At 34.7% G+C, this 15,358-nt stretch overlaps 2 protein-coding genes across 3 annotated transcripts; one reads left to right on the plus strand and one right to left on the minus strand.

The window, feature by feature from the left end:
• Positions 1-363: 363 nt before the first annotated feature.
• Positions 364-9,903, plus strand: LOC113049234 (choline/ethanolaminephosphotransferase 1-like). 2 transcript variants are annotated; one of them, XM_026211396.1, is made up of 10 exons: positions 364-463; positions 707-809; positions 1,796-2,201; positions 4,871-5,018; positions 5,676-5,817; positions 6,006-6,090; positions 6,296-6,427; positions 6,811-6,969; positions 7,266-7,391; positions 8,154-8,291. In XM_026211396.1, the coding sequence occupies exons 3-10, from the start codon at positions 1,851-1,853 to the stop codon at positions 8,289-8,291; spliced, it is 1,281 nt and encodes a 426-aa protein (XP_026067181.1). In that variant the 5' UTR covers positions 364-463; positions 707-809; positions 1,796-1,850. The 2 variants fall into 2 exon arrangements, with proteins under 2 accessions (XP_026067181.1, XP_026067180.1); XM_026211395.1 differs by having other exon boundaries at positions 367-588; positions 8,154-9,903.
• Positions 9,904-13,032: 3,129 nt separating this feature from the next.
• LOC113049953 (C3a anaphylatoxin chemotactic receptor-like) lies at positions 13,033-13,947 on the minus strand. Its single transcript, XM_026212689.1, has one exon. It carries the CDS (start codon positions 13,945-13,947, stop codon positions 13,033-13,035), a length of 915 nt encoding a protein of 304 aa, XP_026068474.1.
• Between the last annotated feature and the right edge of the window lie 1,411 nt (positions 13,948-15,358).

Below are 15,358 nucleotides of genomic sequence, written 5' to 3' on the forward strand. Positions count from 1 at the left end.
AAAAATTAAACAAAAATATGACAATGGCAAGTTCAACAAAAACAAAATATACTTTTATGTATATTTAAATGTATTTTAAAGATACTGTCACATTTTATTAGTAGTATTCATTTCATTTTAAGCTATAGGTTTTGTAAAAATTGCTGAAATTATAGAGGAAACCAAACCAGTATTTATTGTGGTAACAACGACTTTTAATCAGTCCATATTTAAATAACGGGATTAAAACACATATGATTAATGGATCAATTAATGTGATTTATATTATTAAATGTATATTAATTAAAAAAAAATTGTTGTATTTTATCAAATTTTGTAGTTGACTTTTATTGTGAAATGCTTACTTCCGGAAGGCGTCTTCGTTGCGTTGTTGAAGCGCATTTCACGCCTTTGCTTGAGATCCACGCCGTTTATCCTTCCGTCGGTTAACCATCCTTCAACGAAGCGTCTTCTCTGTTCTCGTGTACGTTTCTTCGCTCTGGCATTTCTTCTAATTTAATCATAGTTTAAGTATTCAACCTTTGGCATTACACGGGTATCTCCAGTGTAATGCTGCGGAGAAAATACATTTTCACCACGTAAACAAAGGTAACGTTAACGTTACTGTTGATCAAAAACCAACCATTAATCACGCTGCCTCTAAAATGTTTTTAATATAATTATCTACGTTGTATCACATTTATCATATGCCTGACACGTTTGACAGATCGCCATCAAGCTTACGACGTCACTCATCGTTTGGTTATCAAGTTGACGTCATTTTCCAGATTTTAATGGGCTGTTATAAATCTAATAAATACAGTCACTTGGTAAGTACGCCATAAAACAGTGCAGATCAATACCATAGTTGAAGGGTTTTGTTTTATTAGATCCCAGTGCATCATTCTCATGTTTCTGTCCTGTGACTGCCCTCTTCTGAAGGGTCAGGTGTATTTTAGGATGGCGGGCCACCCGAACTGTATGAGTCAAACTGCCTCCTAAATATCTTTAATATAACTATAATTGTAAACGTATATCACATTTATAATATGTTATATTATATGCCTGAAATAAAATTTAAATGGGGACTGAAAACCCTATGAAATTACAAAAATAGAATTGTGTTTGTTTTATAGCTGTTAGATGAACTATACTTCTGAGCTCTTTAATGTTGACAAAATTAACTTTTTAAGTTAAGGTTGTAAACCGCATAATATTTTAAGAGGCATCAAAGTATACATTTCTCGCACTTTGATCTTTAAAATTCTCTTGTTGTTGAACGATACATTTAACTTTGTTGATTGTTCCAGACTTGACTTAAGTGTGGAAATCATTTACGTTTACATTTAGTCATTTAGCAGATGCTTTTATTCAAAGCGACTTACAAATGAGGACAGTGGAAGCAATCAAAAACAACCAAAGACCAATGATATATAAGTGCTATAACAAGTCTCAGTTAGCTTAAATGCAGTATACGTAGCGAAGGCTTTTAAATAATATAATAAATAAAAAGAAAACGGATGGAATACAAAAAGAATAGAGCAAGCTAGTGTTAAGAGTTTTTTTTTTAAATTTAATTTCATTATTAATTATTTAATTAATTAATTTAATTATTATTATTTAATTTTTTTTTTTTTTCAGAATAGAATAGTGTAGAATAGTGAGTGCTATTTACTAAACAGCAGGAAACTAAATAACTATTATACCACCCCATAAAAACATTCTGTTAAATATAAATTGCAGTTTTTCAGTAGTGTCAGAGTTCTTCCATGTGTTCGAAAATAATTGATGCATTCTACTGTCTTTGCTCCCATAGAATTAATCCCATATTCTCTTTGTGGATCCTTGTCACCACGCCCACACAGAGAAACATGAGCTCACATAAGAGACCTGTCCGTGTTCGGGCAGATTCTGACACCAATTTCTCCATGGCCTGTGACCCGAATGCACCAGGTCTGGAAGAGGGCAACGGTCTCCTGACCAAGCTGATGGAGCTCCCCGTAGCCCGTCTGTCCCGACAGCAGCTGAAAAAGCTGGAGGAGCATCAGTACAGCAGTGCGGGACGGTCCCTCCTGGATCCCTTCATGCAGGGATTCTGGTGCTGGCTGGTGAGCAAAGTGCCTCTCTGGATGGCGCCGAACCTCATCACCATAGTGGGACTCGCTACCAATATCATCAGTACTCTGATACTAGTATACTACTGCCCCACTGCCACCGAACAGGTGAGCTGCACTTTCACCGCTCCAGGAAATTCCATTGCTGGGTTAAACAGATCAACTACAAATCCTAATGAATTTTATTTTTGCCTGCTAACAGTGGTATAAAATACTTATGATTTGAATTTGCTTTTTAGTCTAGATATTGTGCTTTAGCAGCAGTTACAGATTTAATATCAGTTTTAATTTAATTATGAATATGAAGTAGCTGTTGTAGTTGTCACCTTATTAATTCTCAATAATTAATTCCTATTTTTGTTGATTTTATTCTGTTAGAATTAGAAGTATTTAACCGCTGTTACGGCGGTCACCATTAAGACATTTTGTTTTAGATTTTAATATCAGGTTTTTTTTTTATTGTTATTGCAGTGGTCATCATCATCATAACACTGTGTTGGTTTTAATATCAGTTCAGTCCACTTATAAATATATAATAGCTTTAATTACAGTAGTTACAATACTATTTGTTGTTGATTTTAATTAGTTTTAATTCAACTGATTTCAGATCAATTTTAATCTAATTATGATTGTTTAGTAGCTTTTGCAATGATCAACATTTAGGACATAACATTTCTGGTGACATTTCTGGTGATTTTTAATATTTAACAGCTAATACAGCGGTCACCATTATAACACTGTCTTTTTTGTTGATTTATATATCAGCAAGTTTCGTTTTAGTTCAGTTACATTTTTAAGTCATTGTTGTAGCAGGAGGCATGGTCTTTTTGACAATTTTAATATCCCATTCAACTTATAAATATTCACTAGCTATGAAAATGGTGACCATTGGGATGTGGTATTTATTGCTGATTTTAATATCAGTCTAAGTGTAATTATGAATATTTAGTAGTAATTGCACTCAATTCTTGGTTATTCTATGAAGGCCATAATTAAGTATATTCTGAGCTCCCCTGAGGAGATGATTGCTGTGGTCTATTTAAACCGTGCAATAGACCCCTTAATTGCCTACGTCACTGTGACGTCCCTGCCCTAGCTGGAGGCAAAACATAAGGCAGAACTCATAGCAGGTGCGCTAAAAGTTTGAGGTTTTGACTTTAAAAATTTCTCCTTGTTGGATTTTTGGCTGCCAGAATAGAAGGAACAGCACTTTTGTTTCAAAACTAAAGTTTTACCGGATCCCAGCAGACATTCCTTCACAGAAATCAAGAAGACAATTGTGGTTGAATGCAATACGGTGTACAGGCTGGATGGAGATGATCATAAATAATGCTCGTGTTTGCAGTGCACACTTCATAACAGGTAAAATAATCTATGCATATGAACTGGTATGTTGGTTTTATCTAGGAAATTAGCAAGTTTTTGGTTTATAGGTGAAAAGTCGCAAACCTTCAGGGCACTAGCTAGTTTAAATGTTAAACAGACATACAGCGATTGATGTGTGTGCCATCCTTTGAATGGTCTCTTAAAATAATACACATTGCTAATCATAGTTAGCCCAGCGATAGGTTACATTGGAAAATAAGCCTTGACAAAATTCCCCAAACCACCCAAAAGTAATTCATATCCATCCGCGAGAGTTAATAAAAAAAATAAATAATAAAAGCTGTCACGGTCCCGCAGAGTCAGGGACTGTACATATTCGGACAGTTCCTAACCTTCTTCTGCCTCCATGTTTAATAAATCCCTTCAAAACGTGCTAGCTTACGCTTGTCAACATTGCGTCCGCGCCTCTTTTTGCCTCCAGCTAAGCCCCGCCCACCCGGAGACGTTGCAATGTTTACAAACTTTTAAGGGGTCTATAAGATCTGTGTATTGTCAGACACAGCTTGGTCTGTCAGCTGTAACAGAGTCTGTTTATCAACTATAACAGTCTTATGGGTCCTGCAGTTATGGGCAACATCCACATTGCTCAAGTCTGCAATAAGACTCCCACTCTCTCTCCACGTACAATTAGTATCTACAGTTATGCTTCTAGAGATAAAAAAAACACACTCATATCCACCTTTGTGCAGTAAGTATGATCTTGCATGTTGGTTATTGGTTCACAAATGTTAGATCGGGTCTCCACGCCAGATAATATTTAGGATCCAGCTCCGGGTGCCAGATCCTGTCAGGAAATATCAGTTTGTCCAGTAACAGAATAACTAGTAAGCAGAGCTGTGGATACTCAAAATGAGTGTTTAACAGTCTACTGTAAGTCAAGAAGTTGACAGAGAAGAGCAGAAGCAGGAGACGAAGTGATGATAAAAAGTAAAAGAATTTATTGAACAAACTTAGCTGTGTATATCTCAGTGTTCAAACTTTGTCTGACCAGCACAACTTCAACATGCACTGTTATATCAAAACTGCTTCACAACAACATCCCATAAACCTTGGGTTTCCATAAACATTCCCTCTTATCTATCTCCATTCATACAGACAAAACAGTTCACGAAACCCCACAGAGATGAGATTGAACAACAACGAAAAGGCATTAGCTAAGGAAAAATGTATAAAAAATATAGAAACATGACGAATGAATAAACAATAAATGATAAAAATAATCAAATAACTCATATGAATGACTTATGATTATAAAATGATTATGTGAATAAATGATTATAAATCATAAAAACAACACACACAATTTGGACGTGAGGATCTAAGGATCCTTCACAGAGTCAGTGAAAAGCATCCAAGTGGACAGAAATTGAACCCTATTTGATATTTTTCAGGCACCAACGTGGGCATACTTAGCCTGTGCTTTGGGTCTGTTCATCTACCAATCACTGGATGCTATAGATGGAAAGCAGGCTCGACGGACCAATAGCAGCACACCTCTCGGCGAGCTCTTTGATCATGGCTGTGACTCCCTGTCTACAGGTCTGCTAATGTTTATGCATACAAATCTAGTCGGCTACTATAATAATAATTACACTTAGATCGCATGATGTTTTATAATGACCTTATTTCTAAATTCATTTAAGAGATTGAGCAGTATATATATTTTTCATATATGTATCTTCCATCTTAATTTACATTTTTATTAAATCCAATTTCACGTTTCTCATCTGAAAGTTTCTGTTAATGGAATTTTTTTCCTTATATTTTGGTCTCATTTTTGGGCACATTTTCTGTGCATCTCTAAATAGATGAGAAATATATACCTTAAGTGTGTGTAAGCAACATATATATATATATATAAAAATTGTGTAGTGTATTCCAGACTTAAAGACAGACATATATATATGTCTGTCTTTAAGTCTGGAATACACTACACAATTTTTGCCCCATTTTTCCCTCGATTTACAGTCTGGAGAAGCTGATGCTAAGTTGCTGAAAGTCAGAGCCTGTTTGCAGATTTGAGCTGACAGCTTTAATAGAAAATCACGTAGTGTATTTTGGTCACAGACTCTGATTTTTTAGCTTCAGTTTAATTCCATCCAGTCGGAGCATATCAAACATGTTACCTATCAAACAGTGTGTTACAGGGGTCTAAACATACTTCCTCGTGTTGTTTTGTGTCTTTCTCTGATGCAGTGTTTGTGATCCTGGGCACATGTATAGCAGTGCAGCTGGGTACTCACCCGGACTGGATGTTTTTCTGTTGTTTTGTGGGCATCTTCATGTTTTATTGTGCCCACTGGCAGACGTATGTTTCAGGAACGCTGCGCTTTGGCATGTGAGTGAAAACTGTCCTCTTAATCACAATCAATGGCTCCTGTACACAAATAATATATTTGATCATTCTGTTCTGCTCATGGGAAGCTTTCAGACAGCTGTTGTACTGTTGATAAAGGACTACAGAAAGAAAGAAAAGTTGTAGATTTGAGTGCGATTAATCTGTAAATCACTTCTTTGCTTGTGCAGAATTGATGTGACTGAGGTACAAATCTACATTATAATCATGTACTTACTGGCTGCCATTGGAGGAACTGCTTTTTGGAAATCTGTGGTAATTCTAATCAGTCTTAATTTTTTTCATATTTTGGTCAATTGATTATACCATATTCTCAAGGACAAATTTTCTAGCGTGTTGATTTTCTAGCATGTTGATTTTCTAGCATGTTGCTGTGTGTTCAGTGAAATCCTAAATCGTTCGTATATAATGATGTGATGATTAGAAACCGGATATGAGTGATTTGTTTTTAATCTTTCAGATCCCTGTGATTAATATCCAGATGAAAATAATACCGGCCATTTGCACTCTTCTGGGGGCCATTTACTCCTGCACAAACTACTTCCGGGTTATATTCACGGGCGGAATGGGCAAAAATGGATCTACTGTTGCAGTAAGGAACAGCTGAAGTGTTTTTATTTTAATTATATTTAATAAGTTGCTTGCTTTTTTAAATTGAACTAAAATAGTTTAAAATGAGTTGTTTAGTCTAGGACCAACTGGACCAACCTGAAAATGATTTTTTATATAATAATTTGAGCTAAAGTAGTTTAAATAGAATATACAGTACCTTAAAAACATAATTGGCTTCTGTTTGTGAAATTCTTAGAAATAAAGATTAAGCACGCTTTTTTTCTCATGCAATATGTACCAGACATTTGCTTTAAATGCACAAGACGTGACCTTAATTTAAAACAAAAGATTTGGTTACTTTGTCAGAATGAGTTTTACAGTAAGTCTAAATCATTTGCACATCTGTTTTTCCTCGTTTGTTAGGGCACAAGCGTTTTGTCTCCATCCTTCCATATAGGAGTGGTAATAACACTTGCTCTAATGATCTATAAGAAGTCTTCAATGCAGCTGTTCGAGAGACATCCATGTCTCTACATCTTAGCATTTGGATGTATCTCGGCCAAACTCACCAATAGACTGGTGGTAAGATCATGAATGACGTCAATATACTGTGTTTATTTCAGCTTCACTTAATAATTGCTATGATTGCTTGTAACACGTATGAATACTATTGGCAGATTATTGATGTTCCTCTTCCTGAACTGTTTTTATAGTTGGCAGGAAGCATTATGGCTTGTATGTAAGCATAAAACCGCTGTTAGTATGATTTTCTGCACATTTGAACATAAATACTTGCCATTGTTGTCTCTGTCAGACTCAAAGCGCATTAGCATCAGTTAATCTTAATCTCACTACAGTCACGTCTGATTGTTTTCCAGGTGGCTCATATGACAAAGAGTGAAATGAGTCTTTACGACTTGGCCTTCACCGGACCAGTGCTGCTGTTTCTGAACCAGTACTTCAACAGTTTCATTAATGAGTACTGTCTTCTGTGGGTCGCTCTGGTACGTGTAAGATCGTTTGAAAGAAAGAGCTCACTGTAGTATGTACCGTCACAATTACAATTAAGTCAACGTGATTTAAGAATTGCCACAATTACGCACAATTAGGCACGTTATTTCAAATTTAAAAAGAAATCTGTAATATAACAACTTGCTCTTCCTCAGAAACAACTTTGATCTCTTTAGACTATTTTAACAAACATTGAGCGATGCTTATAAACTCGTAATCCTGTGAAAAAAGTCTGAATTGCGAAAAAGTCATAAGTTTATATCTCAGAATTGCAAATGCGACTTAATATCCCACAGTTCTGTTTTTATAACTCTCAACTGAGAGTTTAAATCACGCAATTCTAAGAAAATTACCGATTTTATTTTTTATTCAGTGGCAGAAGCAGGCCTCAATAGTTATGAATGTCCAATTTATATATATATTTTACCTGTAAATATGTCTGATTACAGAAGTACAATGGCTTGTGAACGGGGTTTCACTGTGACTTCACCTGTGTAGTATTGATCAACTAATTACTTATTTCACATGTGAAGATACTTGCTAATCATATCCGAAGTATAAAAGTCTTAAAGTTGCGGTAGCATAAAGCCCTAATAGTCAAGAGAGAGGGTGAAAATCATCTTGTGTTTTTGGTTCAAGACACTTTAACTAAGATTATAATCCGTGCAAAAATATAAATCTTAGCTCTATAGCTCATCTTTCCATATCAAAAATGCATTTGCCATGCTTTAGCTTCTTCCCTTTTATTTTTGTAGGTGCTGTCAGCGTTTGATCTGGTTCGGTACTGCGTGAGTGTCTGTAACCAGATCGCCACACACTTAAACATCCGTGTCTTCAGCATCCAGCCTCCGTCTCCATCCAGAGTTCAGGCAGACAGCAGAAATCGCCACTAACCTCTCATCCCCTCTCCCTCAAACACCTCCAGAAGGTCACGCACCTACTGAAGTAGTGAATGTAAAAGACAACTCATAGAGCCGAAGCCCAAATGGCTGCAGTTATGAACTTTGTTCCCATAACGAAGAGAGAGAGAGGATAGTTGAAGGACTATAGGGAATATTTAAAAGAATATACATACTATGGTTAGAACACCATTTAGTTGACAGTATTTTGTTGTTAGATGACCAGTTTTGTTTGCCATAGTTAAAAGATCTGCCGCAGAAGCCACAACTTTGAATGTTTTGGACCAAGTATTTTACCCAGCAGTGTAGAGTTCATTCCATTAACAGTCAACGCTCCATCTGAATGCAGTTTCATAATTACAGAATACTATAGGCATTAACTGGAAGCTTTGCAGCCGTTCACTAAAACAAAATATCTAAATTTAATCTTAAACGCCAGTACGTGCCACTGTTGCCAGTAAATAGTGGTGCTCTGTTGTCTTAGAGGAGCAGAGAGCTTCCGTCAATATTTCAGAAATTACAATTTCACATTTACAAATCCTGCTAATTCAGCCTCTCATCTAATGTCATTCGGTAAACGAATCTTTTTTCTTTTTATGCATATGGTACTTTGTGTTTGTAGTGTTTGGAGGGGATTGCTATTATTGTTGTTTAGGTATACCAATGTCACTAAAGGATAAAAACTGTATTAGAAACAGTATTTTGATAGTGCCCTATTTTCCTAATAATAACTGGGGCCAAGATAGACGTCTAGAATGGTTATAGGTTACACTGTACAAATGAACCCTTAATAATGGATGACATTGAAAAATTAAAAATGAGTGTTTTTGCTCTAAATACATTCGTTAATGTGATAACTTGTGCTAATTTATTTTTGTGCCTTTTATTTATCACTGTCGTTATACTCCTCTATGCACAGTAAAAGTTGGACTCAGCGATTTTGATATTTTTTAACCTCTTGTGTTAATCGCATTTTGTTTGTAAGCATCATACTCAACAAAGATGCAATATCATATTCCTGCATGTCGCATTATTGAATTAGCAATCTACAATGAGTCATTATAGATATTTTTTACCTTCATGTCAATTTGTTTTAGAAAAAATTGCTTTTTTTTTTTTTTGACAATTACTGTATATTGCAAAACAATAGACATTAACTCTGCAGTTCTGTATCGGGTGCTTCCAAATGTAGAATATGAACAGTGGCCAAACTCCATATATATTACTCAAAACGCGTTATTGTTTTGCATCTACCTCTGAGCAGTTGCTTGTATGTTATTTTAGTCTCTTGAGTTGAGACTTTTATTGAAGATGTTTTAATCCAGCTGTGAATGTTATTTAAGTGGATTTCTGGGTATTTGTGTTTCTCCCTTTTTCTTTTTTTTCGAAACGCGTCATCCGTTCACCTGAGGTCAGCGAAAGCTGCAAAACACGCATAGTTGAAGAAAACGCTGTCTGTCGCTGTAACTATATTTGCATACCTGTAGAATTTGTACCTCGACCAGTATTTTGGTTGTTCTGTTGATTTACAGCAAATATTTTACTTTGTAATAGACTAATGGTCATGAAATAAAGATTGTTATATTTATGTTAACAGATTTCTTGATCACTGCCTCAGTTTGTTTTGTTATTATGTTACCAACAATGTACCATGGTTTTCAAACATGCCCCATAAAAACAGAGTTATTGTAATCAACTGAAAAGAAAAGCAAAAATAAAACCATTAAAAAAAACTGAAAGTGAAATACAAATTTATAGCTATACAGACACATTAAAACCCTTTTTAAAACATTTTTTTCAGTACTCAGTTTTAATGTGTCTGTGCAGCTATAAATTTGTATTTCACTTTTATTTTATTTTTTATGGTTTTAATTTTGCTTTTCTTTTTAGTTAATTATAATAACTCTGTTTCCATGGAAATACCCCCCCCCCCAAAAAAAAAATTCTAAATATTTTAAAAAACATAATTGTATATTAATGATACTAAAATAATACTGCATAGTAGTACTGTGATTTCCTGTGAAGTACATTTTGGAGCAACATGGTGTGACCTTTCTGAATACAGTGGCCTTGAAATCCAAATAACATTCATGCACTTACTCAACTTCTTACAAAACCTTTTCAACCTGAACGAAACTTTAACTTGTTTATAAAAAATGCATTTAAAATATAATGTGACATAATTTTCATTTACTCACAAAATTGTGTCTGTTGGGTTAATTTGACCTTTTAAGCTCATGTTGTGTTACTGAATTTTCTTAATGTTTGGTGATCTCTGTGAGTAAATATCTGTATGTGGTGGCTTCAGAGAGGGTTTGTGCTCCTCCAGTTGCTCGAGTTATCTGATCATCTGCTACATTCCTCGTCTCTTATGCCACAGCGGTCGTGTTGGGCCATGACATTCTGATTACATACATAAGGTACGTTTTTCAGTTTTATTTGTACTAGATGTCCATACAGAGTCGTGCATCATTTTATGCTTTGAGAAACATTTTATGAAGAGAAACCTGCATGAATACTTGGAATGTATAAGACGAAAATAAATCATGCATTTTTGTGTGTGTGTGTGTGTGTGTGTGTGTAGTATCACTTTTAAGAGTTTGACGGATGTAGATTTTAATATCCTTTTACATTTTGTTCCTCAAACTTTTCTTTAAGGGTTTCATTGTACACTGTCAAACATTTCTGTAATTTCTACAGTCATTTACTGTATGTCACCAATGCATTGAATTTATTTAATACACAAGTTTAACAATTTGAGTTGAATTACTGAAATGAACTTTTCCATGACCTTCTCATTTATTGAGATGGACCTGTATGTAGCTAACGTTTGTCTGTGTGTTTGTGTCAACATTTTTTTAACCTAGTAACATTTACCTGTCAACAGTGACAAACATTACTATGGTGAACTGTGCTGTCATTTCAAACTACTTTTGACAGCTTATTGATTTTTTAAAATACTTTATTGAATACTTTTAACAAGCAATGCTTAAGTTATATTAACATTGTTAACTAATGTGAAATTTTGTTCAGGTGTTAATGTTGGCCAGTAGCCTATTGAGAAAATAAAATTGCATGTTAGCTAGGTTGAACAAGTTTTATGGCTAGCTGCCTTTCTAGTTTTAGAATTTGTTTGTTATAGTTTTTAATGGAATTTAAGATTTACTGCATTTTTTGTATTTGTGTTTTAAAGGCAACCGCAATGAAGCATCAAGAAAGACATGAGCAGGCCAACCCCCCGAGACTGATAATTCATGGGAAGAGAACAACTATGGGTTTGAGAGATGTGGGTATTCTGTATGGGGTTTGCTTTTTAAAAGTGTGCCATTTCTAATTGTTTTTCGGAGAACACATTTCTGTCGCTAACAAGGTGGATGGTGAGTAAAGGTAGTGGCCACGTTTTGGAGCAGCACCTGGGTTTTGCAGATGGCTGTGTATTCTTTGGATGCTTATATTTTTTCCCCATTATGTTTCCGTTGTGTAAAGATTCTTTGTTAGGATGAATCCAGATGATGAGACAGGTGAGATGAAGATGTACTGTTCCAGCATTGGAAGACTGTATTTGTGTTATACATGCAATGTTTTAAATTAAAGTGTTTGATATTTAGTAATTAGTGTGTCTGTTTTAATTGAATGCCAGTAGTACCTATGTAGGGTAAAATAAAATTAATTTTATATAAAAATTATAAAATCTAATTACTGTATATATTTATATATTACAATTAATTAGAGTAGTATACTGATGAATTTGATTACAGTAATTTAAAAAGTAAAAGGTAAACTTTTTTACAGTAATGTAAAGTACAGTTTGCAACTGTAAACTCAAATACAGTTTGCTACTGTAAATCTTAATTACAGTAAACAAAATGTCTATTGCAGCCATACCCCCAGGGGCTAAATATCACATTATTGATGTTATTTAAGCCCGTGGGCAACCTACAGAAGCTGGCTGACAATATATTACTTGAGTAGCCTATGGTAATGAAAAAGAGGAAGTAGTTAAGCAGTCAGTTTTCTTAGTAATTGTTAGCAAATATGTGTGTTTAAAGATGTAACTGATTATTTTTTGCATTTAAAATTTTTAAAAGATGTTTAGCATTGAAAAAATATAGGCTTTAGCTACTTGTCCTAGAGACAACTTCTGTTAGCACAATTAAACTACTGGGTGAAAAAAACTGTTAGCACTGATAATTAATAATTTTTACCCATAATTCTAAATTAAAATAAGTGAATTTAATGTTTAATTAACATTACAAATATGATCAATATAAACTTCTAGATTATATTTTATTTATAAAAAAACTTTGTACATCATGCACTTTCCTTTGTTGTCAAATGATAACTGCATAACAGTTAAAAAATAACTATAAAATAATTATAAAATGACAATCATGTAATATAATAAGTAAAATAAAATGTTTTTGTTGTACTCACAAATGCAACCTTTAATTTATCTGTATTCATTTTTTTATTTTTTTCAACATCTGCGTAGAAACCACATGCCACTATTAGTGAAATATTACAAGCCATTTGTAAGATGCTAACAATGAAAAAATAATAATAATAAAGCATAGTATTCGATCATGCTGATGTTAAATATTGCCAACAGATCATCACAATATTTAAAAAACAGGAATCATGAATACAAGTTAGATGACTTGCTGAGTTTGACTTGATGACTTTTGAAAATAAATTATGAAATAGTTTTCAATTCGATCAGAAAACTGAATGAGTTCTACAGTGAGTTGGTTTGCTGTGACTGGGTGGTTTGTGTCATTTTTGTTCTCTCCTCAGAGAAAACGCTTTCAAAAACACGTCTTAGAGAAAGTTTAACATTGCTCTTAAAATTATGCCCCATGAAAACATACAGAATGGGGTTCAGGCAACTGTTGAAATAGGCCAAAGAGACGGCCAGTGGATCCACTGCGTAACCTACTGAGGAAATTGGTTCCCCTCCGTATATTATTATCAAATCCACTATGTGATACGGCAGCCAGCACAGAAAAAAACCCACAATTACAGCCAACATGATGCGAAACGCTTGTCCAGAGTGAAAATGTCTACTGCCTAGCTTGCGTGCGATAAATCCATAGCATGTTGTTATGCATATGAGAGGAATCAAAAAGCCAAACACAAATCTGGTGACACTTAACCTTCTATACATTTCAGAATGTTCTTGATCAAATTGATAATGCACGCAGTATGTTTTATTATTTTCTGTGTGAATCCCTCTAGACATCACAAAAGGCAGACTGAGAATTAAAGCCAGAATCCAGGCCGCTGCACAGGACAATCGTGCAATGAACAAGCTGCGATGATTCTGAGCCCAAACCGGTGTGATCACCTGAGTAAACCGATCCACACTAATCAAGTTCAAGATGAAAACACTGGCAAACATGGTGATGAGCAATACGAAGTGGAAAAGCTTGCACGTTGTGGATCCGTATGGCCAGTAATCATCAAAATCACTCTCAATCACATAGTAAAGAGTGAGAAGGCAGCACAAGAGGTCGGCAACCGCTAGATTTATAAACCCTACTGTATTAACAGTCCTCTTCATCTTCAATCCAGCAACATACAGGACAAAGGCATTTCCAGGAACACCGAGGATCAAGGTCAGGTAGAAGAAGACCAGAGAAATCCCTCTCATCGGATATTTCAAAATTTCATAATAATCCCCCATTGCAGTGATGGAGCTGGTTTATCCTGCTAATATATCATTTTGTCAATGTAAAATCATAAATCATATTTAAAGTGTTGTCAGATAAGAGACTTTTATAGCTAAATGATTATATGATCAATGAATTTCTATTATCGGAGAAGCTTAATTATGATAACAAACATGCAGCATGCTATTTCAGCATTAAAAGTATAAAAATATCATATAAATAACTCTAGGTAAGTAATAATAACTCACCTTGTGATGATTCGATTCACAATTATTCCCGTAAATGTTTTCTACTCTGATGTTCTAGACTTTTTTGCCACTTCTTCAATTTTGTTACTTAATCATGCTTCAGCAACATTTCAAACATGGTTGAGTTGTGAAACATCACGACCAACTCTGTAAACTGGTTAAACCGGTATTCATAAATTGAAAAAAATACTGATGTTAGACTAAAATGGCAATTTAACTTGTAAATAAATGCAGAAATGAAGTCAACATACTGTACACTCACCTAAAGGATTATTAGGAACACCATACTAATACTGTGTTTGACCCCCTTTCGCCTTCAGAACTGCCTTAATTCTCAGTGGCATTGATTCAACAAGGTGCTGAAAGCATTCTTTAGAAATGTTGGCCCATATTTATAGGATAGCATCTTGCAGTATATGTTTAATATTCACGTTGATTAATACTAATTATGCATTAGGACTTGCATTTTGGAGTCAAGCAAAATATCACTGGGCCCACTCATCGTTTCAATCATACACTAGTGTTATGTCCCCAGCTTTTCTAGGGGTGGGGGACTAAAAAATATATACCCAGGATGGAAAAACCAAGGATAACTCAAAACATGTGTCAAGTTCATGTATTTATTTGTATTTAAATGTATTTAAAACTAGATCCTAGTGAACTGGCAAATTATAGGCCTATTTCAAATCTTCCATTTATGTCTAAAATTTTTGAAAAAGTTGTGTCTGCTCAACTGAGCACCTTCCTGCACAAAAATGATCTGTATGAAGAATTCTGTATGAAGGCCATAGCACAGAAACTGCACTTGTTAAAATTACGAATGACCTGCTTCTTGCGTCAGATCAAGGCTGCATCTCATTTCTAGTCTTACTTGATCTTAGTGCTGCATTCGACACTATAGATCATGACATACTCATAGATCGATTACAAAACTATACAGGTATTCAAAGGCAGACTCTAAGATGGTTTAGATCCTACCTGTCCCATCACTACCATTTTGTTTACTTAAATGGGGAGTCATCTCATTTATCATCAGTAAAATATGGAGTGCCACAAGGATCCGTCCTAGGTCCCCTTCTATTTTCAATGTACATGTTGCCCCTTGGTAATATTATTAGAAAATACGGAATTAGCTTCCACTGTT

Source organism: Carassius auratus, chromosome 30 (genome assembly GCF_003368295.1).
Source record: "Carassius auratus strain Wakin chromosome 30, ASM336829v1, whole genome shotgun sequence".
Taxonomy (NCBI): Eukaryota; Metazoa; Chordata; class Actinopteri; order Cypriniformes; family Cyprinidae; genus Carassius; species Carassius auratus.